At 43.6% G+C, this 24,001-nt stretch overlaps 1 protein-coding gene across 1 annotated transcript in view; it reads right to left on the reverse strand.

Annotated features, from left to right (window-relative positions):
• Window positions 1-13,406: 13,406 nt before the first annotated feature.
• The window catches only part of LOC105277466 (E3 ubiquitin-protein ligase TRIM9), an 86,759-nt gene continuing 76,164 nt past the window's right edge, over window positions 13,407-24,001 (reverse strand). Inside the window, exons 6-9 of the mRNA XM_026968245.1 lie at window positions 22,178-22,350; window positions 18,580-18,718; window positions 17,347-17,577; window positions 13,407-16,524 (exon numbers count right to left, since the gene is read on the reverse strand). Coding sequence (XP_026824046.1) covers window positions 16,196-16,524; window positions 17,347-17,577; window positions 18,580-18,718; window positions 22,178-22,350 — 872 coding nt within the window. The 3' untranslated portion in view covers window positions 13,407-16,195. The remainder of the gene's footprint in view (window positions 16,525-17,346; window positions 17,578-18,579; window positions 18,719-22,177; window positions 22,351-24,001) is intronic.

A 24,001-nucleotide genomic window follows, 5' to 3' on the forward strand; every position in this document is an offset into this window, starting at 1 on the left:
ATTATTTTAATTATTTTATATATTTCAATATCTTGTATTTTATTCGATAATTTTTGTATCTTCTTGTGTCTCATTAATTATCCGGTCCAGTGAATGTGCAGCTAATGCTACTTTCGGTGTAGAGATATTACGGTAATTGAGTCGCTATAAAAGATGGCAGTAATTTCATTATGTCATTTGCGTTTGTCACTTATTAATTCGTATCATTATTGCGTACCGATTCGGTATGCAAGAGCGGAGTCAGCTGCAGTATGCACTGTATACCTATCAATCCTTTAATTGCGACAAATAGGAGCTAACAAGCTTCCTAGCTGTACATGCTGCGCATGCAAAACAATAGCAATCGCTGTAGAGCAGACCGCTAGCATTGCTCTATATAGCATCGAACTATGATTATTGTTCAATTAGTTTTCCATGTACTTTAAAAGAAAGGACAATCTTATTTTTGTGTATAAATAATTGCGTTATCATATATCATCGCAACTTTTATAGTTTCTGATTATTAAAGAAATTTTTGATTAATTTCGAAGAACGATTTACTTGATCTCATACTAATCCTTCGTGTATCCAAGAGGTCTATTATTGTTTGCGCGGTGCAAATTTATAACATCATCGAGGTTGTGAGAACGATCACACGTGGCATGCGATCAGAGCTTAATATCAATTTAATACCTTAGAAATGTTACGAGATATTAGTAACGAATTAAATGGAATTAGCGCGTAAATTAAATATCGATTGCCCGGAATCCCTTACCATGTTCAACGAACATGGCATGTATGCTGTCGAAGCTTGCAGTGATTAAGTCAAAGCTGTTTCAGTTGTACATTGAATTCATTTGACGTTCACGAAAGCAAGGAAATAAAATATGTTGAAAAAAATAAGAATGATAAGCATTAAAGATTCATCTTGATAGTTTAATAAACATTGCCATCGCTTTTAATCTATATACCGTAAAAATAAATCTGTAAAGATCGGTATCTAAAAGAAACAATGTCTCGACTATCTTGACGCCAACTGTGCGTACATGGTTTGCAACAGGACGGGGCTGAACAGGATGGCGTGGCTCGAACGCGACAGACGAAGGAGTCTGGTACAAGAAGGGAGTAGACTCCAATTACGACGTTTAGGGATGGCAGGGGCGAAAGCACGAAGGGGCATCCATGGAGCCAACCCCAGGGCCCCGAGGCTATTCCAGATTTTCAGATAGAAGGAAAGGAAGAGAGTGGAAGAGAGAGAAGAGAGAGAGAGAGAGACCGAGAGAGAAAAAGAGCGGAGCAGAGTCGCCTTGCCCGATCTCCGCCAGCAGAGCTCGTTAGATTTTCCCTGTTCGCTTATATTCACGTTATCCGCGTATCAGCACGATCCGGTCCTTTTTTCCCGACCGGCACACCAGTTTTGCATCTTGCTAATATGACGCGATCCTTACTGCGCTGCTCGTGTCCTCAGGAAGACACGTACCTTCATTTTTATCCCCGAGTCAGTATGCGTATCAGTATCCGCCATTTCACTCGATTTTATTGATATATTCGGCTTCAGCATAGAAAAACAAAATTAAAGAGAAACAATATTGATAGTAATAATTTACATGAATAACAGTCGACTACAAATTGATTATTGTAACAGTTGATTATCAGGAAAATCGAGTTTAATTATTGTGAAAACAAACGGGAAGTAAATGCAAAAGTGTGATAGATTAGTACTCAAAAATCTCCTTCTCTTCCACTCTCTTACGCGTTATTGGAACTTGTAGAAACAATAAATCCCTCCGAATTCCTGAAACAATTCCCCGATTGATTTCTGCACGATTTCTGGCGTATATACGCGCGCGCGTGCTTATATTTACAGTTTCCATTGTTTGAACGAGCAACGAGAAGAATCAGTGGACTTTCCGCCGGTTCTGTAAAATCGATAAAGAGAAAGAGAGAGGGAGAGAAAGAAAAAGAGAGATGCCTGCAATAGCAGATATTATTTCATGCTCCCATTCCTGCTATCCGGTATTTTTGCATGTAAAACGAAAGCGCGAAGCGATGCCGCCGCCGCTCGTAGCCGGCGATCGCTCGTTCTCCGTCATTATTTTGCATATGGATCCCCGTCGTCGAGATGTACCCTCCTTCCTGTCGCTCCTCGACATTACGCTGCGTCTATCCGATCCCGAGTCGTACTTCTCGTCTTGTTCCCAGCGCCGGATAAAGGCAAGACGATCGACCTGGTCGGATCGAGTTACAGGATCTCTCATCGCCAATGCATCGTCGTCAACTACGTCGCTGCGCGACGACGATGACGACGAGGAGAACAAGAGACTTCCTTGGTACCGCACCGTCGGCTCTCGATCCACGCTAATGTGCTACTCGTTTAAATTTGCATTATCCGATCGTCGGCACGGCTCCGCCGACCTCAGTCTTCCTCTCTTCCCTCCTCTTCGTCCCTCTCGTGGATCGATCTACGTGATTAAGATAAAGATTCGCGAGTCCATGGGAGAATACAAAGGCGATTTGGCGGTAATCAGCTTCCGCGCGAAAGACGGAAAATCGATCGATGAAACGCGACGGTTCGACGCATTTATCATAATATTCAGATCCGAACTCTAATGAGAACCTTAAACTTACTTAAGACTTTCCACTTCCGCTGGATGAAATATTGCCAGTCGATAATCTTTTTTGTTCATATTTGCGTTAACGCAGACTTTACGCAGAAATAATCTTTAATCATTTCTACTGCGAATCTGTCTTCTCCTCAGTGCTGACATTTATTTTATTTCGAGCGTTTTTCGTTCGAAATTAAAATCCGATGTGGCAAACGTTAACGTCGCTTCGCTTTATTACACAACGCTAAAAAATGTAATTATTTCTCATTTTCAGCTGCTCTCACTTGCCGCCAACTTTGTCCGCCACGCAGCAAAATTCGTAGATAATGATCAAACAGATTGCTGCCGCCGCTTTTGATGCATTAACGGACGTAGTCGTAAACTTTCATCGAATCGCCGCTGTCTTCGTGCAGCCATTTGTCCCTCTTGTCTCGGCGCAGACTGCGAGAAATAAAGTTATTACGTTCCATGTCTTTATCCCCGCTTTTCCTCCTTTTTCTGCATCTACGAGCCGTATTCTCGATCTCGAGCATCGTTATTATTCGCATGTCGCCCCTCCCCCCTGGACTCTTTTATCTCCCTTTCTGGCCTTCAGCGATGTATCCTACTTACCTGGCGTTGTTCCTCGTAGCAGAAAGCACCTTACTGTCTTATTGTTCCATTCCGATGCCGTGCACTTCGTTCTATCCTCCGTATACTCTTCGATAAGAACAACGTCGATGCGGCTGAAATACGTTACTCCTCGAGATGAAAAACAACGCGAAATGCGAAAAGAAGCAGAGTCGAAGCGGCGCGCCGCGGCGAGTCGAAGCACGATCCTCGATAAATCTTCTTTGCGTCTGCCGGAAAAACGTTTCCGGAACAGAGCTGTGCTACTTTGCGAATAGTCTCACGAAACATTATTTATCGAACGTTTTTATATAGTATTTATTTTAGAACGTATTTATAAATGATTTGGAACATATTCATTTTAAACAAAATAACATTTGATAATATTTTGCCTCTGGTTGTCATCCTCTTCAAAAACATTCTCTAATACATTATTATTTTCCGCCTTCTTCCTCTTTTGTTTTCTTTAAAGCCATGCACTCGTAAAGAGTGATCGAATTTCGCGCGGGCGAGACGGAATTCATTTCGCGGATTCTCATTAATGATGCGCGATCACCGATTTACGATAGCAAAGAGAAGGAAGAGGAAAAACATGTCGCGGAATGTTTCACGATCCTCATTAATTTTCCTTACTATATCGCATTCATATTCTCTCTGCATAATTATGCAACTTATTTTTTTAATCGTTTCACGTTACTATCATAATCTTCCTTAATTGTGCTTTTACTTCACCTCTGGTTCTAGTAGACACGATGATGAGGATCGTTTTTTATTATAGTTCAAGCTTAGTAATGTACAAAAGAGAATGCGTTTTTTAATGTAATTCTAACAATCTCGTGAAATTTCTATAGACATCAAAACTCGATTTTTAATGCTGTTTATTAAATCACGGATAATTTATTAAAGTCTACATCTATTTCCATATCTATGCAATAGATGGTAATAGGTAATAAATTTGGTGGAGTTAAGGTGGTTTCGATTACCGCAAGAAATCGCAGGATCTCGAGGCTCAATGTCCATCGCTGCAGGTAGTCATGCAACTTTTGTACAAATAGCTGCTCTTGCTACCTAATACGACATAGTAAACTATTAATGAAATGTATTTATGCTGGGAAGTAACGGTCCACAGCGCGTAATAGCCGATGTACGTTGACATTACGGTCTCATTAATTAGTTGAACGTATTCGCTGAACTTTCGCGCGCGATCGCACATTCAGCAACGATGTGCTTGTCCAAATATGGAAACGTTGACACGGCAAATTACGAGCGACAGTTTATTAACGCCACCGCAATCAACAAATCGCCTGGCGACAACTTGGAAAAGTGCAAAATTCTCACTTGGCTTTTCACGAAACATTTTGCTTTGCGTCTATTGTATACGTGAAACAATAATAATAACTTCTGTAATTTCCTACTGAAAAGTGCAATACGAGCGTTTCCTTAATAATTCCTCTATCGCTGCATTACGTACTATTTTGTTGAAATATTTCTCAGAGCCGGCAAATTTTCCCATACCGAGACTTTCCTCGTGCCAAAAGGTCATGTAACTTTTTGCCATCTCTCCGTGGCGTTATTCGCCATTTCCTCGGACAGTTTTTCTTCACGTCCGCAGTCGAGAGCCGGTCGTTTCTATAACATAGGAAATGTATCCGCGATTACTTCAGGAGACCCCGTTAGTGTCTCTCGCGTAATCTCTCACGAAAGAGACACAGATAATCACGTCAATAATTCCGCGTCATTGGCAGCAAGTTCCATTCGCTATACAACTCTTCATGCTTTTGTATAAATTAATGAAAGTAATAAATACGAGTAATGTGAGGCGAGATTGGTGAAATTAGTCGCTAATGATTTAAAATAAAAGGCAGCAAATGGCATTGCAATGCTTAATAAGTTGTTAAATCTTATTATGCAGTATGCTGTGTTATTCATTCGTCAACACGCTTCGCGAAAGAGGATTGCATTATGATTAATTTCAATCGAAATAATCGGCTTGAAGCACGCGCTAAAAAATCTGATACTATTTAAATATTGTATGTGCCACATGTGTGCAGAAGATTGAGTCTTATGTAAAAATATAATCGTTTAGGTAACATCTGTTATGTCTAATAAATGACGAAAAATAATAATATTTAAAATTAATTTCTGCAGAAAAAGATTGGACAATAATTTTATTTGCTCCATTAAAGATATTGAGATTTGTAGGTCGCGAAATAAATAGAGACAGCAAATTTAGCGAGTAATTTATTGAAATATTTATTGCCGATGTTAAAGTCCTGGCTTCTGTAATAGTTTCTATAACAGAAGCCACGTATACGTCTTATCCTATATAGGTGGTGAGATGTAGGACAGCTTATGAGGTGAAATGTACGTTTGGGAACTACAAATTTTCTCGAAAACTGCTACCTGTAACTTAGCGGGTTAAGCTTAATGAAATGAAAGCGTATATTACAAGGATAATGGTAACACCTCGTGTATGTGCTAAGCTCAGTGTTATATCTCTAAAGGGATATAACCAATGTATATATTACTAATTTCAAATAATGTTAATCCGGCAAGGAGTATAGAGATTTTTACGTGGTGCATTACATTATTCATATGTATAATCCGCTTTTATGTTCCGCAATAACAAACTGTATTTTCTTAAGAGAAAATACGGCTGCGCTAAACTCAGTTCATCAATTACCTTAGAAACATTTTCTATTTTTATTTTTTAATAAATCGAGATTTTATATATTGTAAATGGAAATCTTTACTGTAAAAATTAAACTCAATAATTGAGAAGCTTAATAATATAAATCAAAAATTTAATAGAAAATTCAGTTTCATATCTCTACCTTCATTTCTACCGTCATTTTACTTAAGACGGCACAATTGTCAAGAGAATTCAACCCAAGATTCCATGCATTATGAAGCAACGGTTGAATACGCGACCGGGACTGAGCATCGATATCTGAATTTGCAAGGCGCACGATGAATCGCGCGACGTCTTCAGGAAACAATGGAGCACCGTCGGACGAGCGGCAGGGGATGCAATTGACACGAGAGCCACTTTGATAATGAACTTACGAGACAACACGCTGATTAACCGGAACGGTACAATCCCCGTGCGAACCAACACAGTTGCGGCTCTTTGCCCTCCGTGTCCCGCACCATACACGGGATATAATTGCAGTTTCGTAGCTGTGCGAGTGCGATTCGCCATTCTATCGCAAACACCGGTGTGACGGCGCGTTCAACGTAAGGAAAGTTTATTTTACATAGCGGCACTGGATGTTTGCCTTCTGCATATTTATTATTTACGCGGACAGATTGGGGGGCTAACTAAGCGACGTGTAACCTCGGTCGTCCGTCCCGCGGGGATTTCCGGAAAAAAACAGTTCCCCGCGCGAGTTCTTTTTTTACATAATAGGACATTTTTAAAACTTGCACTTTACACTTCCATGCTCCGGAAAAAAAAGTTTCACCCACGAAGGAAAACCGCGCTATACTCTCTGCTGTGTCCCGTGAGAGCGTTAGGGTTCCCGCAGAAAACGCTCCCTCTGGAACGACGGCTCTCTTTCTAGGGAGTCCACGGGAACCCACTTCCCATACTCCAATCAAAAATTTCCGTTAGCTGTCCCGTCCGAGAAGACTTGGAGAACTTCACGGAACTTCATGTATCCTCCGGAGTGTAGCCCCAGGAGAATATTAAAAGAGGGTAGTTTTTTCCTTGAAATGATGTCTTCCGTGACGTTTCAGAGAATGCTTTCTTTCTTCCGAGATGTAAATAAATTTTCTTTTAAATGTGCTTATTTCATGTCATGTTCGAGGTTGCATCGATAAATCATCCGCGAAAGGTTCAGTTGTGCGAGAGCGCGAGAACAAATTACGGAAATCAATAAACAAATTCCTGTATCGGGTCGTAATTGTAGAAGCACGAATGAAATTTCACTTGGGAATGAATTCATTTAATTACGTGGATGCGCCCCGCACGCAGACAGAGAACGGTTCTGCTGATATTTAATTTCCAGCCGACATCGCCCCATTATTCTTTTCCTTTAAGTTCGTTCCGCGCTTTCTTTCATCGCGCACAAAGTTCCGTCGCATTAAAGAGCTCGTATTTGTTTTATAAACAGACGAACTCTTCTTCTTGCTCCTTTTTCTTTAAATGTCTTTCTACAAATTAGAAATATATGTCTTTTTAAAAAAACTTTGCGCACAGTCGCAATGCATACAGGAATAAAAACGCTTAAACGCGCTTTGCTGCCGTGGTGCAGTATCAAAAATGGGAAGCACCTGGTGTGCAGTTACGATGCACTCACATTATCCTCCCATGTCGATCCTGGCTCTCTATGCTGAAAGCGGCGAGAGGGTACTTGTTCACGATTCTTGTCCTTTTTCTTCGACGTATCGCTCTCGGCGAAGTTCGCCTGGGATACGGCGCGGCACGTTAAGTTCCTCTTGTTCCTATCGGAAGCTTCCGAGTTTCGAGTACACGGCGCAGTTTAAGCTGTAGCATCGATTTCCCCATTTGTGCTTTGATACGGTCACTATACGAATCCGACGCCGTCTGGCCATTTGTAACCCTACCCGCGGTAACATGTACGTTCGATGCGGCCGCGCGTATATCTCACATTCGATCGCGTAATTACGGACTTCAAAACGTATTGCCTGTCAGATCGAGGAAGATTTACCGCGTGTAAAATATCGTGGCCATCGTCGCAACGCGAAAACCGCCAGAAATAATGCGAATTTACAAACAGACTTTTATCAGACGACAAGGAACTCACGAGTCTGAAATGTTAAAGCGAGTTCTTCCACGCAATTCTGCGTGACCCATGCAGCGAAGGAGAATTTACCGAAATTTTAAATGCGTTGCTCACAAAAGCGTTCACTATAAGTTTCATAATAATTTTTCCGATATTCACAGCCGCGCAAAGCTGAGGGATAGACAATAATTATTATATTATCAATGAAGCTGAATAATGATTTTAACGATGAATCGCATTATATTGCCGCGTCATATAGTTAATCTTTTTCGCTTTAACAACATGCTCTCTCCGAGCGGGGCATAGAAGCGACTCGGAAAGCTCGGTAGCGTGGGATTTAATCCGCGTACGTGTAAACGATTAAATAAGATTTACCGCGGCAGTGCGGTCGAAAAATCATTCGGGTCGCTGCACGCGCCGCGTCGCGCCGACAATATCGGGGGCTTTTAATTGAAAACGCGTGTTACTGTGTTTTCCGGGGATTTCCCGGATTCCGGAATAATAACGCGGCTCATCGGCGCCCGATAATTATTTCGCACTCGACCCGGTTATCGGCTCGAAAATTCGCGCTAATTCTGCTCGCGCGTGGCCCTCTCCACAAATGACGCCCGTTCCAATGGTCGGGGCCTCGTTAACCCGGAAATTGCGTTTCGAAACACAGCTCCTCTAATTCCCCTGCCCGTCTGCCCGCTCGTCGCTCCGGAACGACAATTGTCGGGCGCCGGAGGAAGGAAGGGTTAATCTAATGGCTCGATCTCTACAAAAGGCAGACGACGTAATCGTAATCGGATGCTCGACAAGAACGTAGCATCGCCGTTTATCGCGATTTTTGCAAGAAGCACCACTCGCGCATTTGATAAAGAGATGAGCTGTTGAGTGCTGGAAAAATGCCTCGTTCTTGTTGTGCTAGTTTCTTTCGCCTTTTATTCGCGATTTTATTTCATTCCTCGTCTTCTTTCGTTAATCCGTATTTTCTGCAGGAAAAATAGCAAGCTATTTGTAACGCTTCGTTGAGGCAACATTTTAACTTGAATGTCTAAACAGCGAGGATTTTAAAAGTTTCTTAATTTTAAAAGAAAATACAAAGATCTTTGTAATGCAGCCACATTCTGTCACAAAAAGCATATGCAAAATCTCACGCTGGGAATCTAAAATGTAAAGATGTATTCGCTTTCACCAATTCGTGCTCTTTTGGCCTGCAGAATGAGTTCATAACTTTTGGTCCGCATAGCAACATCATATTTTCAATACATTATTTGTGAAGTGGAAATTTTGATGGAACGAGGCAGTGTCGCTGTGTCATGAAAGAGATATCTGAGATACTGAAGTCCCGGCCGGAAGCTTACCAGAATCTACAGTTAACGACGTTAATGAAGAGTGCACTTAAATCTCGTGGATTACATTGGACACGCGCAGATACCCGACGAGAGATAGCTTGCGATCTCATGCAGTTTAAAAGCCAACGCAAATTCGGCGTCGCCAGCCGAAAACCTTCGTCCGTCGTCGCTATTTAAAATTTTATGGTCCTAACTGCAGTAAAAATATTTTCTTACCAAACAGCTCAACTCTTGAAGATATGTAGGTACCTGACTTCCTCGGATATGTCGCTCATGCAGTATTTATCAACGTAATGTTGAATTATTTCGAGGATTCGTTTCAAACTTGGTTATAGGTTGAAGTTTATGCGCGACGATAACTGTCAAGATCGTAATGTCTAAAAACTGCGAAGGAAAACGTTGTATAACTATAACTACCGATCAACGATGATATCAGATATAAAGATATAGAATAATTGTCAAAAAATGTAGAGTTTCATTAGCGTATTTTCTGAAATCTGATACTTTACTCTCAAGCATTAAGTATTGCATTTCGATGTGCAGTCGTATCTATTTAGAACTGTCTGAATGGATTTTATACATGAATTGTTTTGTTTAAATTGTACAGAAATCTTTTAAAACTAGCTCGAAAGTTGGAGTGTACAAAGTGTGTACAATTCATATTAGAAAATTGCTCTGACCGCGCCTCTTTTGACAGTCCTTTTGACAACCATGAATCGGAACTTCAGAGGCGCGCGTGCTTATCTCAAACCGAATCGGTCTTTATTTAAGAAAACCGCCGTATTAGATGGTCCCCTTGATCCAAGTCTAACGAACCCCTCGGGAGAGGTTCTCCATGTCTCCTTTCTTCCTTCTTCTTTTTTTAATAGGCTCACTGATGGAGGGTACGCACGAATACACGATTGGACGACCCTCCTTGCACGCTTCGGCGATCACGCACGGAGGACGGTAGTCCTGCTTAATCTCGCGGGGATAAATAAGAGATCGAGCGCGAGAGGAACAGCTCGCGAACAACGGGGTGGCTGAGGGTGGCAACGTGTCCCAGCTCCCTTCGTCCTAGTCCGAAACGAGCGTCACGTTTCCACGCTCCACGTCCCGGGAATTCGGGCCATTACCAGCCGGAGATACTGCACGGACCGCGAAAAAGGGCGTTGGATTTACTACGACTCGGCAGATGGCCGCCCTTTTTTTCCCTTATTCGCCCCGGCTGGACAGCCTGCCGCGGACAAAAGTAAGCGGAAACGCGGGTTTCTCTTGTTTTTACCGTTATTGTCCCCGTCCCGAGTTTATGTTGGATTGTCGCTTATAGAAACCCGTGTAAATAGACTAAGTGAGTCTTGTTAACTATTGATAAGCTCGAGGAGAAAGAAAAATGTTGAAAAGGAAATTATTTGAAAGATATTTTGTATTGGTCTTGAAACAGATGATTTCATTAAAAATTATTTTTGTTATTGCAATACTTTTTATTTGATTATTTCTGATATTTTTCATGACATTAGCAAATAATGAAGAGATTGCGTAAGAATTACACAATGTATAAATATTCTACGAAATTCATGATATCCTTGATCGAATCTTTTATCCATATTAAGTCACAGTTAATTAACAATTCTTAATTAAGTGTGTACGACATGACGGTCTCTCGTAACCGGGGTAAACTCGGAAATTTTAAACAGAGATGTGAAGGGCTTTATAATTAGGAAGCACGGAAGTGGGAAAGTTTAACTCGGCGTACGTTACATAATTTATACTGCGGTGGTAAAGCGCAGATTTTTCACCGGAATTTCACGTAGAATCCCTTAAATCCGTGCGGAACATTTTGAAGAGCATGAGCTTACACGATGATGGCATTTAACGGGCTACTTGTGAACATTTTTCGTCGTTACATAAATGTGTACCGTTACAACGACGTAGCCGCTGACTCTCATCGAAACTAACTTTCAAGCTTGAAAGCTGCAGCGTACTTTTTTCGAAGAGGGAGAGTACAAAAGCAGAACTTCTATCCTTTGAAATCCCTGTTGCATTATTGTCAACGAGCGAGCAGAATACATGGACTTACTACTTTCTGTCTAGAGCTCGATATCCTTCTGTGGCGTGGCTTGCATCAAATCTCCATGAAGGATTGCTTAGGATTACAAGGATTGGTCCAATCTTTAAGAGTGCACGCTCTCGGAACTATTTTCTCAGAAAAGCGAATTTTCCGCAGAAAAGATTCGATCAGGTACACGACTTTATGTAACTTGTGGATTTTCAGCATTAAATATCTAGGCCGCTTAAACTTGCGCCAAATTCCTTTAAAACAATTCATTTAAAATTGACCAAGGAATAAAGTTTCGTTAGTTATTATCATCTCTCAAACTTCCTTGGCGAGAATCTTTTTTTTTCCGGTTTCGAAATTATGATTTCGTAATATCATGTAGTTTTAGCTTGAACTTTTACTAAGCAGAGAAATTCTATTTTATCGGGAATTATGTTCTCGAACTTATTTCGACGGAAATTTCAGTACGGATCATCCAATAGTGACATAAAAGTGATTTAGCACTAATCATGTTCGTGAAATGCCGGCAGCTTATTGGATTCTGTCGTTTCTTCCGTCCCACGGGAACGGCAATACGAACAGTAACAGTATTCGCGAGGCACCTTTTTCACGCGACACCCGACGTTTCTTTCTCTTTCTACAAACTCAGCTTACACCCACGGCCATCCTTCTTCCCAATAGCACCGCCAGCTGTAATTTGTGGGGGATAAGAACTTCCCGAAGAGGCATTCAACAACTTTTATAATGTTTTTTGCGTGTCGTAAACTGCTGATACTTTACCTCGCTCGCACATTATCGCTTTTTCGAAGCTTATATGGATATACAAAAGATGAATATCGCTGTTGTCGATTATAATTTTCCACGTCGTTGAACTAGCTTTAAACAACTAAAAATATTCTTTTACTAATACCAGTTTTACAAAAAGATACGTTTAAAGAATCCATATTTATATTTTAATCTGCGCCTAATTATAAATCCGTAGACGTTATAATTTAAAATTATAATCTTTAAAAATTATCTTAATTTTAAAAATTACCTTAACTTCTCTCCTTTTAAATGTATTGAATATAAATTTCATAAATCTTGAATTATTCTTTATTTCTATTGCTTTGTGTATACCTGACGATGTCCAGTTGAAGTATCGCTACGTATATCGAGGTAAGTTTCTCGATGTTAACATCGGTCTTCGACTTCGCCTGAACGGAGAAGCTCCGTCGATGATAAAAGCTGCCATCGTGGAAACCATATTTTGTAGTGGTGAAACGACGAGCGAGAGAAAGAAAAAAGACGACGGAAATCGATTAGCCCTAAGCGCGGCCGCGCGGAGCGGCGTCCTTCCTCCAATCTCCGAATCGAATCAAGCGCCGTGCTTGAACGAACTTACGGCAAAGGCGATATAAAATAACGCCCGATGGGGAAAAATGATCCCACGCCGCGGACGCAGCCACGACGGCTAATTGCATTCGTTAAAGAGACCCACCCAGACTTTCGCCGAGCGAGGTGCTCCCTTTCTTCTTTCTACCCCTTTTCTCTCTCGGACTATTCGTCGCTCTTCGCCTCTTTTTTTTTCTTCTACCAAGCAGCGAGCTCTCCGCCGGTCTTCTCCTCCACCGGCCGGCACTCGTTGCAATTTGTGGGAGCCAGCACAACGGCGAGGGAACTTCCTGAAGAGGTGTTGCGAAAGTTTCGGATTAAATGAACGAAAAGCGGCGGAGAAGAATGAGGGGGGAGGAGAGTAAACGGAACTGGTGGTGGATTACCGCACAAGGGCGCCATTCGCAACGTTTCTCGATCTCTCTTTGAATCTTGAAACCTAAAGCTCGATCTTTTATTTTAAAAAATATGTCATATTGTGCAATAAGAAATGTTATTACTTTTAATATTGAGGTGGTGTATGGTACGATACATGGCGTTGCGAGAAATATTATTTAACGCTTTGAAAAAACCTTCTCTCGATCCTGTATTTTCCACGTTAATACTCCACGTGGGGGACCTCCAAGTACCTTAATCCACCGCTCGAGGGAAGGGAACGAAGAGGGTGGATGAGGGTGAGTCGAGAGGGGTCACACACGAGTATGGCACGTCGCGCGGGCGTTTTCGTTGCGTTTTATTGATCCGATACAGTCGTAAATGGTACAATCGGCAAACTCATCGGCGGTACAATCGATATACTCATATGTATATATACATTTATGTACATGTGGCGCCGGAAGGCGCGCGCGCGTACGCGTATGCGACGCTTTCGCTGCACAGCGCAATACCCGGTTGCAAAAGCGCTGCCGAGTTATCGTTACGTCGAAATATAACGACGAGTCGAGCGTGAGGACCGAGAAGGGTCCTGATCGCTGAGAGATACAAAGTCGTAAAAAAGGAATCAACGAGTTCGGACATGGACATGAGGGGGAAGGGAATAAACGATGGCGCGAGGACGAAGGTATAAGGAGGATCTGCAAATGGAGAAGGCGGAGGGATGTCGATCGGGTCTCTATTGAAGACTAGAAAACGTATATTCGATTCGTTATTGTACACTAAAGCTGCAGCAGCAATGCTTTTATACGGCTTACCTGTCTATACGCTTTTTAATGGAGCTTAACGCCTATGACGCGATTATACACTTATAGGTGCTTGTCGATATGGATAATTGATGGACGATCGAGCGATCTGTCGATCGCGCAAGCGGGATAGGAGAACCGTCTGATCAGCGTGTCTTCCGGTGGGGCGAGAAACAGAGACACGGCTCTTCCGGTTCTTCGTCCCGCGGGATAATTATCGGCCTTACCACGGTCGATCCTCCGTCGCCGATCGCGCCGCGTCAGCGCTCGATCGGCAGCTCGATGCCCGCGATTTTCGTTCGCCCGTTCATTAACCGTTTCAGCGGCGAATTAGATTGGGGATTCTACCAGATTCTACCACGTTCTATTCTTCGATCCACCGAAATTTGGGAACGAAGCAGATACGCCACGCTATCTCCCGAGTTCAATTATTAAACGACTATTGTACGAATCTTGTATATAAATTGTTCCTTTAGATAACATATATTTTTCTCCAAAATTAAACAATTTTATATATTATAAGAGATATCAAGACTGCCAATTTAATTTAAATTTATTTTTGAACTTTATATAGATTTACCTTTTCACGCATGGCTGTGCAACAAAGTTAACGCGTGCTCCCAAGCGATCACTAAAAGTGGATGCACATGGTGGCAGGTGCTGAAAGAGTTAATTACGCGACCGACAAAAACCGCGAGGCGTGAACGCCACGTCTCCGATGGGACTGATCGTTTCTTTATTGGCTACTCGGGGCACGCTACGGAGGAAGCTATTCAAGGTCCTTCTCGATACCCTTTGTCGGTTGTCGAGGTGGACTTTGTGCATTCCGTCTTAACTTCATTCCTCGGAGTAAGAAGCTCCCCATCGTCCCGACGAGAGAGGGAAGGGCTGCCAGCGAGCGAGACCATACTTCTCACTCGTGCGAACTCTCTCCGTCGAGCAATGAATACCACAAGGGACGCCTCTCACACTTATTTGCGGTGACTCTTCAGCTCTTGACGCGCGATCTTTCGAGCCAACCGATTGATCGCATCTACTCGAGCACGGGCAAAGTTTGTCGGCGACGACGCTTGGACGTCTAAGGATCGGTCGCTTCACCTTCCGGTTAAATATCCGGTAAGTTCCTCACGAGAATACACTCCTCTCTGGGGTGTAAGATCGGCTACCACGTGGAAATCAGAAAGTTACAGTTGACCGATCGCAAAGACATCGACCTCGGAAGTGCTTCCAGTCTTCGTCGAGATAATTTTTTAAGACATTAAGAAACGTATTCAGACAGCGCAGAGGAAAAATATTATCTTTGCTTTGCTCTTACAACAGCGCGATATAAATAGAAGATGGACCGAGGTTCCAGCGTCACGATGAGATCTTCATCTTAGCTCTCTTGGCCTACTAACGCGCGATATTATTTATGGATCGCATGACGTGTGCCTGAATGATTTCAGTCTCATTGGTTCTCTGGGATAAAGTAGTCTTTCTCTCTTCGATTTTACATTGCGTCCCGCACTGTGCATCAGCATGCACACGAATCGAACGATATCGCCGACGGTTCAATTACTGAACGCGAGGACGAAACGAGAAAGTAATCCCAATTCCTAACTAGAGTCGTGATTCTAAGTTTCAGTTTCTCGAACAAGGCGGATCCAAAAAGGTCAACGGTTTACGCCTCCCTCGGAAACCTTCTCGCCGAAGTTTCTGAACCTGTTGAATCGTGTTATTCCTCGTGGAGCCCGTTTATATCCGGACAAGTAGCGCGCGAGGCGAATCCTGCTCGGGTTAACATCCTCGAGGATAATAAATTCCTGAATTGAGAGAAACAACTCAAACAGAGGGTCAGATTAATTCTTATTCCGGCTCCCGCGCTTCCTGTAACAAATCAGGCTTAACGTGAAACATCGTTGGAAAATACTTGGCGCAATATTCTCGCATAATTGCGCGGCATCGCCAAACACCCGGGAAGAATATCATCCAATGCTTGAATCCTTGAGGAGATTATACACCGGCGCTTTTCGTTTCGTCACACAATTCCGCAAAAGAATCAAAGTCCACATTAAGATCATTAAACATTTCGGAGCGACTCGGATGCTCTGGATAATCGTGTCGAGCTTAATCAAATTAAAACCCGAGGCCACGATCGCTCGCTCGGGCAATTCTAGTAAAGGATCTATCGGATCATCAGTTAAACGTCGACCGGGCTCTCCTCAACGATCTTCTCCAGCGACGGACCCGACTCGAAATCCCTGCATCTGTCGGTGACGAAAAAGGACATGCCTACGGACGAGCCGATCTCTTGCGGCAGACCTTTCTTCAGGACGTTAAGGTACCCCTAGCTCTGAACCATGTCGTTCACGTACTCCTCGTGAAGTGCGAGCAGATGACGCGGCACGTCCAGGGCAGTGTGGAGAGTGACGGTGACGCCGCGGTTCAAGCTGACCGCCGGATAAAAAACGCCGTAGAGATCGCGGAAGGCGATACCACCCTGCGGCTGATCGTTCACGAAGAAGCGCAGCGTGTGCGTGGTGTCGAGGTCAAGGAGCACGCCAACGGTCGATCCCTGCTGAACGCCACCCTCTGTCCGCTGTGCATGGCCGCCACCGTGCATGAACCACGACCGCTGTCGGTCTATGTACATGCTCCACCCCTTGTCGTCCTTACCTGCGGACAAGACGATTCGCAAGGTTGCACCACAAGGTGGGGGACCTTGAGGGATGAATGGGCCTAACTGCATTCCGTCTCGAATTGCATGCCACGTGGATAATGGAATAGAGATGCTCGAATATCGGAAATGCTAAAAATGGTGAACCGAATGCTCGAACAATAGTTTGGAGATATTTAGAATCTTCTTTGTTAATAATAGCATAATAATAGCACGAAATGACGAAATAAATATTTATTACTTTATCATATTTTTCGTATTTTTCTACGAATAGTAATTTGAAAAGAATAGATAAATAGTTATTAGTATTTGTCGTTTATTACTGTGAAATATAGTTGCGTGAAAAATGTGACATCGGAGATCCGATTCCATAAATTTCCCGTCAAGTTCATTAGGCTGAACGCGATCTTCGGATTTCATCAGTCCTAAGAGCATTGACCCGGTTTCCACGCGCCCAAGAGTTGACGTACATATCTCCTCTCTCCCCGCAGTACCGCGATCCGCGCACACTTTCCGATCCCGACGGAATCTCTTCGTCGTCGTTCCCCTCATTCGGAGCGACACATATACGGAGACAGCGGGAAAAAGAGAAACGCGAGAGGGTGAACGTTACATACGCGTCTCTCGCCTTCGAATTTCCGAACAAACCAGGGATCTCCGGGCTGTACTGCGTGGCGCATGAATATTTCATCGATGCCGGATAAACCGCACGACATTTTCCGCTTCGGGGTAGAGAACAGATCGAGAGACGGAGAGAAAGGGAGAAAGAAAGAGAAAGAGAGAGAGAGAGATTGCGAGGAAAGCAGAGGGTGAACACTTACCTAGCATCTGATCGCGTGATACGTCGGCTCGGGCGATACCGAAGGCCGGATCGGTGTCACTATGGTATCGATCTATGGTCAGCTCCCAGTAGTGAACGCCCCGCGAGAAACCGACACTCGAGAGGACCACGCGGTGCTCGTAGCCCTCGCAGGATGCACTCATTGCGTCCTCGGATATGGACACCTCCTGCGGTATGCCGGCCGCACCGGTCGCCCACGAGAACCACGCCACTGCGAGAGAGACCAAGGGATGCTGCAGCTTCGATTAATATTCCGCGGACTCGAAACCCGCAGGCGCGCTTAACGAACTACGCTACGTTGGGACGCGAGCGCCCGTATCGAGTGGCGGGTTATTGGGAATTCGACGTCGCACCGCGCTCGATGTTAATAACGACGTGACGTGATTGTGGAATCTTAATGCGGTAAGAAGGTCGGCGGGGAGGTATCTGATTTTCCGTGCGGCTAAATAATTTAAGAATTTGATACGGAAGCCGACGTGACGCGTTTGTGGAATGGAGAACGGGAGATTTTTATCTCTTCCATTTTAAATTATTTAAGTTTTAAATCATTTATCATCACGTTTCCGATACGGCACTTGCGTCACATGATTGTCGTGGTTTAATATTTAACTCTTACTCGGCGAATACCGCATTGTTCATAATTTTGTAATAAAAGAGAAATTTCTCCCTCTCAATCGTAACTTGCTACCATAATTTGAAAAATACATTGAAGATATAATGCGGTATAAGTTTTAAGAGATTTACAAAAATTGATTCAAGAATATATGCGTAAAAAATCCTAATATGATTCCGTTCAAGAGTTAAAAAATGATCGCGCATCCGTGATTTATCGCGATTTCAAATTATTTACTTACTTCTAGTAATAAAATTCATAACTATAAAAAGAAACCGAAAGAAATTTCTGCGTAAACTGTTTCCGAAGCTGTAATACAGAGGTAAAAATGTCTGCCCTCGGTATCATTTGTAATTGTCTCCCACATTATTCCGCAAGCGTCACACGGTGGGCATTCTATCGGCCGTTTCTGTGCGTCCGCCGTCCATCTCATCGATCACGCGATCGTGCCGCGGAAAAAGAAAAGAGGAAACACGCGCGGCTGGAAAATCGACGTCGCGCGCGATCGTTCGTCTTCCACGCGACACCGACGCCGATTTTCCAGCCGGAGCCTCCGCGCGTTCGGCGCAGAAGGCCGTAAAAAAGGGAGGAGAACCTCACCCTCCGCGGTCTGAAGACCGATCAGCTCCGAGTACTCGCCCTCACCCGCGCTGTTGAACGCCCGCACCCTAGCGTTGTAGAGCGAGTTGAAGTGCAGTCCATCCACCGTGCATATGGTCTCGCGGCCGCAATACACCTCCTGCAAATCAGATTTTAAACGGAATACTCATGAATTCGCAGTTTTCGAATAAAGTGAAATCGTTCTCATTAATCGTGAAAAATATTAACGATAGGATGTTTGATTAGGAATACTCTTCTCAAATAATTATTTTTCATATTTAATTGTGCTTCAAATATAATTGTCTCGTTTCCCTATTTACGTAGTTTTATGTATACCTTAACTACAGCAGCTATGAATAGAGATAAGACGTAACAGAATAATTTGTTAAAGAAAGTATTCATTACAAAGTACAAATGCAATATATCAAGTTTCGTATAAAAATGCAAGATTCATTGAGAATTATCCATCTTCTTGGGATCAAGGTGGATAAAATTTAAACTCTCATGTTTCTGGCATATTCTTAAATAAAAAATCGCACGAAACGTGGAGATGAACTATTAACCAGCGCGAACCTGCCAGCAAACTGGATCCTTACTGATCTCCGACGCTCGAAGGACGATCTCACAGGAGCAAGATGAGCGACGAGGAAGCGGAAACCAGAGAGCGGGAAACCCGAGGCGTCGTGCCGCGAGAACGAGCTCGATTTAAATATTAAAAGGAGTGGGATGGGCCGCGCGATCCCGATGGTCCAGGAGAACTGATGATGGGTCGAACAAGGGAGAGGGCGGGCTGGGAAGGGCGAGGAGAGTGCCGACAACGAGGACGATTTATATTCGCGGTATCGCTCCGTTCGTTAACGAGCAACGTCGTATCGCGAATGCGCCGTCGGCTGCATTATTAACAAAGCATGAAAATTTAGACGCGCACGATTTACAAGCCGGTGGAGCACGTACGCGCGAACAGGATTCATACAAGGTATGAGATGTACGTGCTGCTCACGTCGATTTTGCGGTGGATTTAGCGGGCCACTCGAGGGATGAAACTGATGCCGAAAGGTGTAAGAGATTAATATAACCTCGCGTAAATCTGTTTTAACAATGTAGCGCGCAACTGTGTAATCCAACTCGATTAACGGTAGTTATAGATATTAGCATGCTAGAAAGTAGTCTAAAATTTGATATTTGTATCTTAATAAACAGAAGCTGTTCCTCTTTCTTCCTTGCTCTCTCTATATTTAGGTTTGGCTTAATTACGTTACGCATCACGTTCGTAGCAAATATTTGTAATAATTAAATGCAACGATATTGATTCGGAAACAACTTCGCATGAAAAAGAAACTGTTTCGTAGTTACAGTGCTAGTTTGCACTTCTTCATTTTGTTCAACTTTATTTCTTTTGCGACGATAGAAGACAAAGTCTTATAAAACTCCACGATCGCCAGTAGATCGTTCCACATTAATATCGTGGATTATGTGGCAAACGACGGTTCGAACTGCTGCCATTTGATAAAAACTTCTAATGGACGGGGCGATATCGCTGCGGGCAATTAATAATTGCCGTCGCCCGAAAGGATCGCTCATTTCTCACGTCGGAACCTTGAAATTACGGATTCTAATTAACGCTCTCGATACCTCGAGAGTCTTTACTCACTGCAAGAACAATCTTTATTCATGAACTGTTTCTGCACGACTGCGAGTACTTGTTTGGGGAGGAGAGGAGTCAAATTGAAATTGTTGCTAAACGCGCAGCATAATTTCCTTATCACGCGGATAATTAGAGATATTATCAGCCATTTTCCACGCTGCGGGCGAGCGGGTTAATGTGCCGCGTTAAACTCCCTTTATTCTCGCGCGCACTAATTCCCAAATTTTTCAAACTCACGCCATCAATTCGCTCCGCGGGACTGCCTTTTAATCCCGACTTTTATGTCGCGGCTCGCGCGCGCTATTTAGACTGAGTTATTAACCGTAATCGTTACCGCGTTTCAGGGTGCCCGCTACCACCCGCGTTTACGATCAATAAAACGCGAAAGACGGCATTTCGAGTCCGGCCGAGTAAAGCCCCGCTCCGAGAATAAACGCGAGGACGCGAACGGCCTGCCGGGCCCGGAAATGCGTCCGGGACGGATATTCCGGACAGAAACGCGCGAACGACACAATGTGCGCTCTGCACTCGTAACAAAGATCACTACGAAGATCATAAACTTTACAGGCGATCGGCATCAATATTCATTTCGTGGCGCCTGGAACAAATTTCCATCAAAGGGGACTTTATGATCCCTCTACTGTTCTTTTTTCCTTCCTGATCCAGCTTCGATGTTACATGATGGCTAGTATCATCTCTCGATAAATTGAAAGGCAACTTTATGCATTTCGTTCGTCCGATTTTAAATAGCAATGTTCGAGAATATGTCTGTAAGTTACGTTTCAATGTTATTGTCCGTAGTAGAAATTATTGTACAGAAGAAATGGCGGGTAATCATGAAATTTGCAACAAAGCTGGATACAATAGAAATGCGATCGTGCGTGTATATGTAATTTTGAGATAACAATAAACAATTTTTCGTGTGTACGTATGTGTATATGTGTATATTTGTGTACAATAGCTCACGGAATTTTAATCGGGGGCTTTGTTCGAGTCACTTAACAGAATTACTAAACCAGCTCTGCTAAAAACAAAAGGGTACGGTATCTCCTGGAGGTAATCTGCAGTACTTTATCTTGCATTCAAATGAACCGTCTAAAAAGATTAAAGAAGATACACGAAAAGAAAGCTATTGTAGAATTTTAACGAGTGCGTCGCACGGTGGAACTTACATCTTCGTATCCTCGAGTTACACCGTCACGTTTAGCTCAACATGTACATCCGATCTTTCAGAGTTTCCCGCCACGTTCGTACAACTTGTTCTCTTTTTTTTGCTTTCTTCTTTTTTTTGCTACGAGCTTTTTTACTACGCTGTAACTTTCTTTCGCCTGAGCGCAAGAGAATCTCGTCCCAACTTTCCGGGAGCGGGACTGACGGATAGTTCCGCGGCATCGGCGAAATTAGTTTCGTTAGAATTTTGATAGCGTTTTATGTTAAACGTGATTTATAGCTAATCCGAATCTAATAAATTTCAGGCGCAGTTTGAAAGGATTTCCCAGAGAGTGACGTCGTCTGAGTGAACGATACTTTATGACTATCGTTTTGGAAAACCGATACGCGAGAATTGCCATTTCCGTGCGAAGAAACAGCACAAATGTCACGTGTTATTTAATATCAGCCGATGGCCTGGATACTCCAACTCAAGTTGGATCAGGGAACGATTCCATGAGAAACATCGTGAAAACGTCCAAGTGTCCCGTCGCCGGACAAAAGGCGTATCGCTGTCATTGGCGGGATATGAAGAGGCGAGGAGGGAAAGTGTCCGGTGAAGAAACACCGGAGTCGGCAAAGAAACGAGGACGATGAAAGGTCCGACGAGTGAAGTGTCATCGAAGAATTCGCGGGCGTTCTTGAGGAAACCCCGAGATCCGATCCGAGCGTCTCTCCCGATTGAGAAAGAGAGAGAGAAGTGGAAGTACAATCTCTTGGAGGAAACACGCGGTGTTTACTCACCCTGAACTCTCCGCCGCAGCCGTCGTCCAACTCCAAGAGATATCCCTCGATGGCGGGGCCCCTCTGTCCAGCGCACCCCATAATCCCATGTCCAGGTGGTGGCTGCCAGGCAACGGTAACGCTGTTGTTCTCAGCGCTGCACTCTTCGGGGATCAGTAAAGGCGCTCCGGGTGCTGGAAACGCGCGCGTCGAGATGATTTAATGATGTTCCATGCTGCCGTAATTGATCAGTATTTAGGGAAAGCACGCAGGAGCGGAGTAATACGCATCGAGTTTAACAATCGTTTAATTTCCGAAGTAAGGGAGCCTGGGGTCAGTTCTGAACGTGCTGGTGAGTTATCGATCACGATAATTCGAATGGGAACTTTAGTTATTAATTTAATTACTTCAGTTATTAAACTGCAGTCATTAAATTTATGAAGGTGAAACGAGATTTTAATTGCAGATTCTGCGATCAATCTGGAGCTCCCACATTTTTAAAATCGGTCATGGAAGATCTCACGTCAATAGTCGTATGATGGTAGGATATATACACTTCAAAGCTGACTGTTAAGAACGAAGTTAAGCAGACTAATCGGTTGTTATACTTGTTTAATGACGGAAGCTTTCAATCCCAAAATTTTCCACTCTGATAAAACTTTGTACACACTTAGGAAGTTCGCCAGGTAAGCAGCTAAACATTTTGCACGGGTAGCATCGACGTAAAGGTACTTAACTTTACAAATTTCGAGTCGGCAAACTTCGACTTGCAAGTCACTTACAAGTAAGGGTAGCTTGTATAAATACGTTTAAGGGAAATCGTCATGCAAATACATTAAAATGCCGCGCGGTCAGCGAATGAAACAAAGCGAGGTACACTCGCGCGGATCCTAAACGCTTTTATCGGTCCGACAGTTTTCACCGTCGACTTAATTTCGCTGTAACATGATCTGGAACCGCGCCGCTGGGTACTTGGCTGCAATCCGATTTGCCTCAAAGCCGGCTTGTCGGTGATGACCTTCGGTGGCAATAATTTCACGATTTAAATGGGCTTCGGGGCGAAGGCCGTCGAATTCGCCGCGAGTTTCCTAACGACGGACGGGACTTGGTCGTTGCCGCGCGACCACACGATTCCATTCGATTCCGACTGTCTAAGGTGCAAGTTGGAGCCGCGCAAATTACTGTCCGCTATCCAGATTTCTGTCCCGCAGAAACGTATTCGATGCTGGGAGCCATACCGCCATTCGCTAAATCGATCGGGATATGTAAGTTTCTCAGTTTTAAGACACCAGGATTAAATTAATCCTTCTTATCGGTGCTGCATTATTTTAACTAAGATAACAACTAGTTCATCGCGAACCCATAATATCATGAAAGAGAAATAAAAGAAAGGAATACGATTAACGATTTCAGAGCTGATTAAAATGTGACACTACTACCATTATCCATTTTTTCTCTTGAAGCCGATTTATTTTAATGCGTTACTCGATGAATTTCGGTCTCTCTGGCTCCCGAGATGCGAAAGAGCAAAACCGTTCGAAAGGATATACTGATCGTATCCGACCGAGTCCATTATGCAGCACGCGAGTATTCCAGGAGAGTCTCGGCTTTCGAGAGCGTTAACGCGAGCTTCGCGCGTTGAGCTGCCCGCGGTTGATGCTTCTACATGCAATTATCTGGCTTTCAGTGGAAACCAGGCACGTCGCGACGCAGGTCGTCAGCCTGTCGGTTAACTTGTGTGGCATGCTAATAAACCGAAAGCATTTCCTCTCGCCGGTGCGCGCCCGACATCCTCCGCGTCGCGCGGTTTCGCGCAAACTTATCTCGAAAACGACGTGTTGGTGC

Source organism: Ooceraea biroi, chromosome 3, assembly GCF_003672135.1.
Source record: "Ooceraea biroi isolate clonal line C1 chromosome 3, Obir_v5.4, whole genome shotgun sequence".
NCBI lineage: Eukaryota > Metazoa > Arthropoda > Insecta > Hymenoptera > Formicidae > Ooceraea > Ooceraea biroi.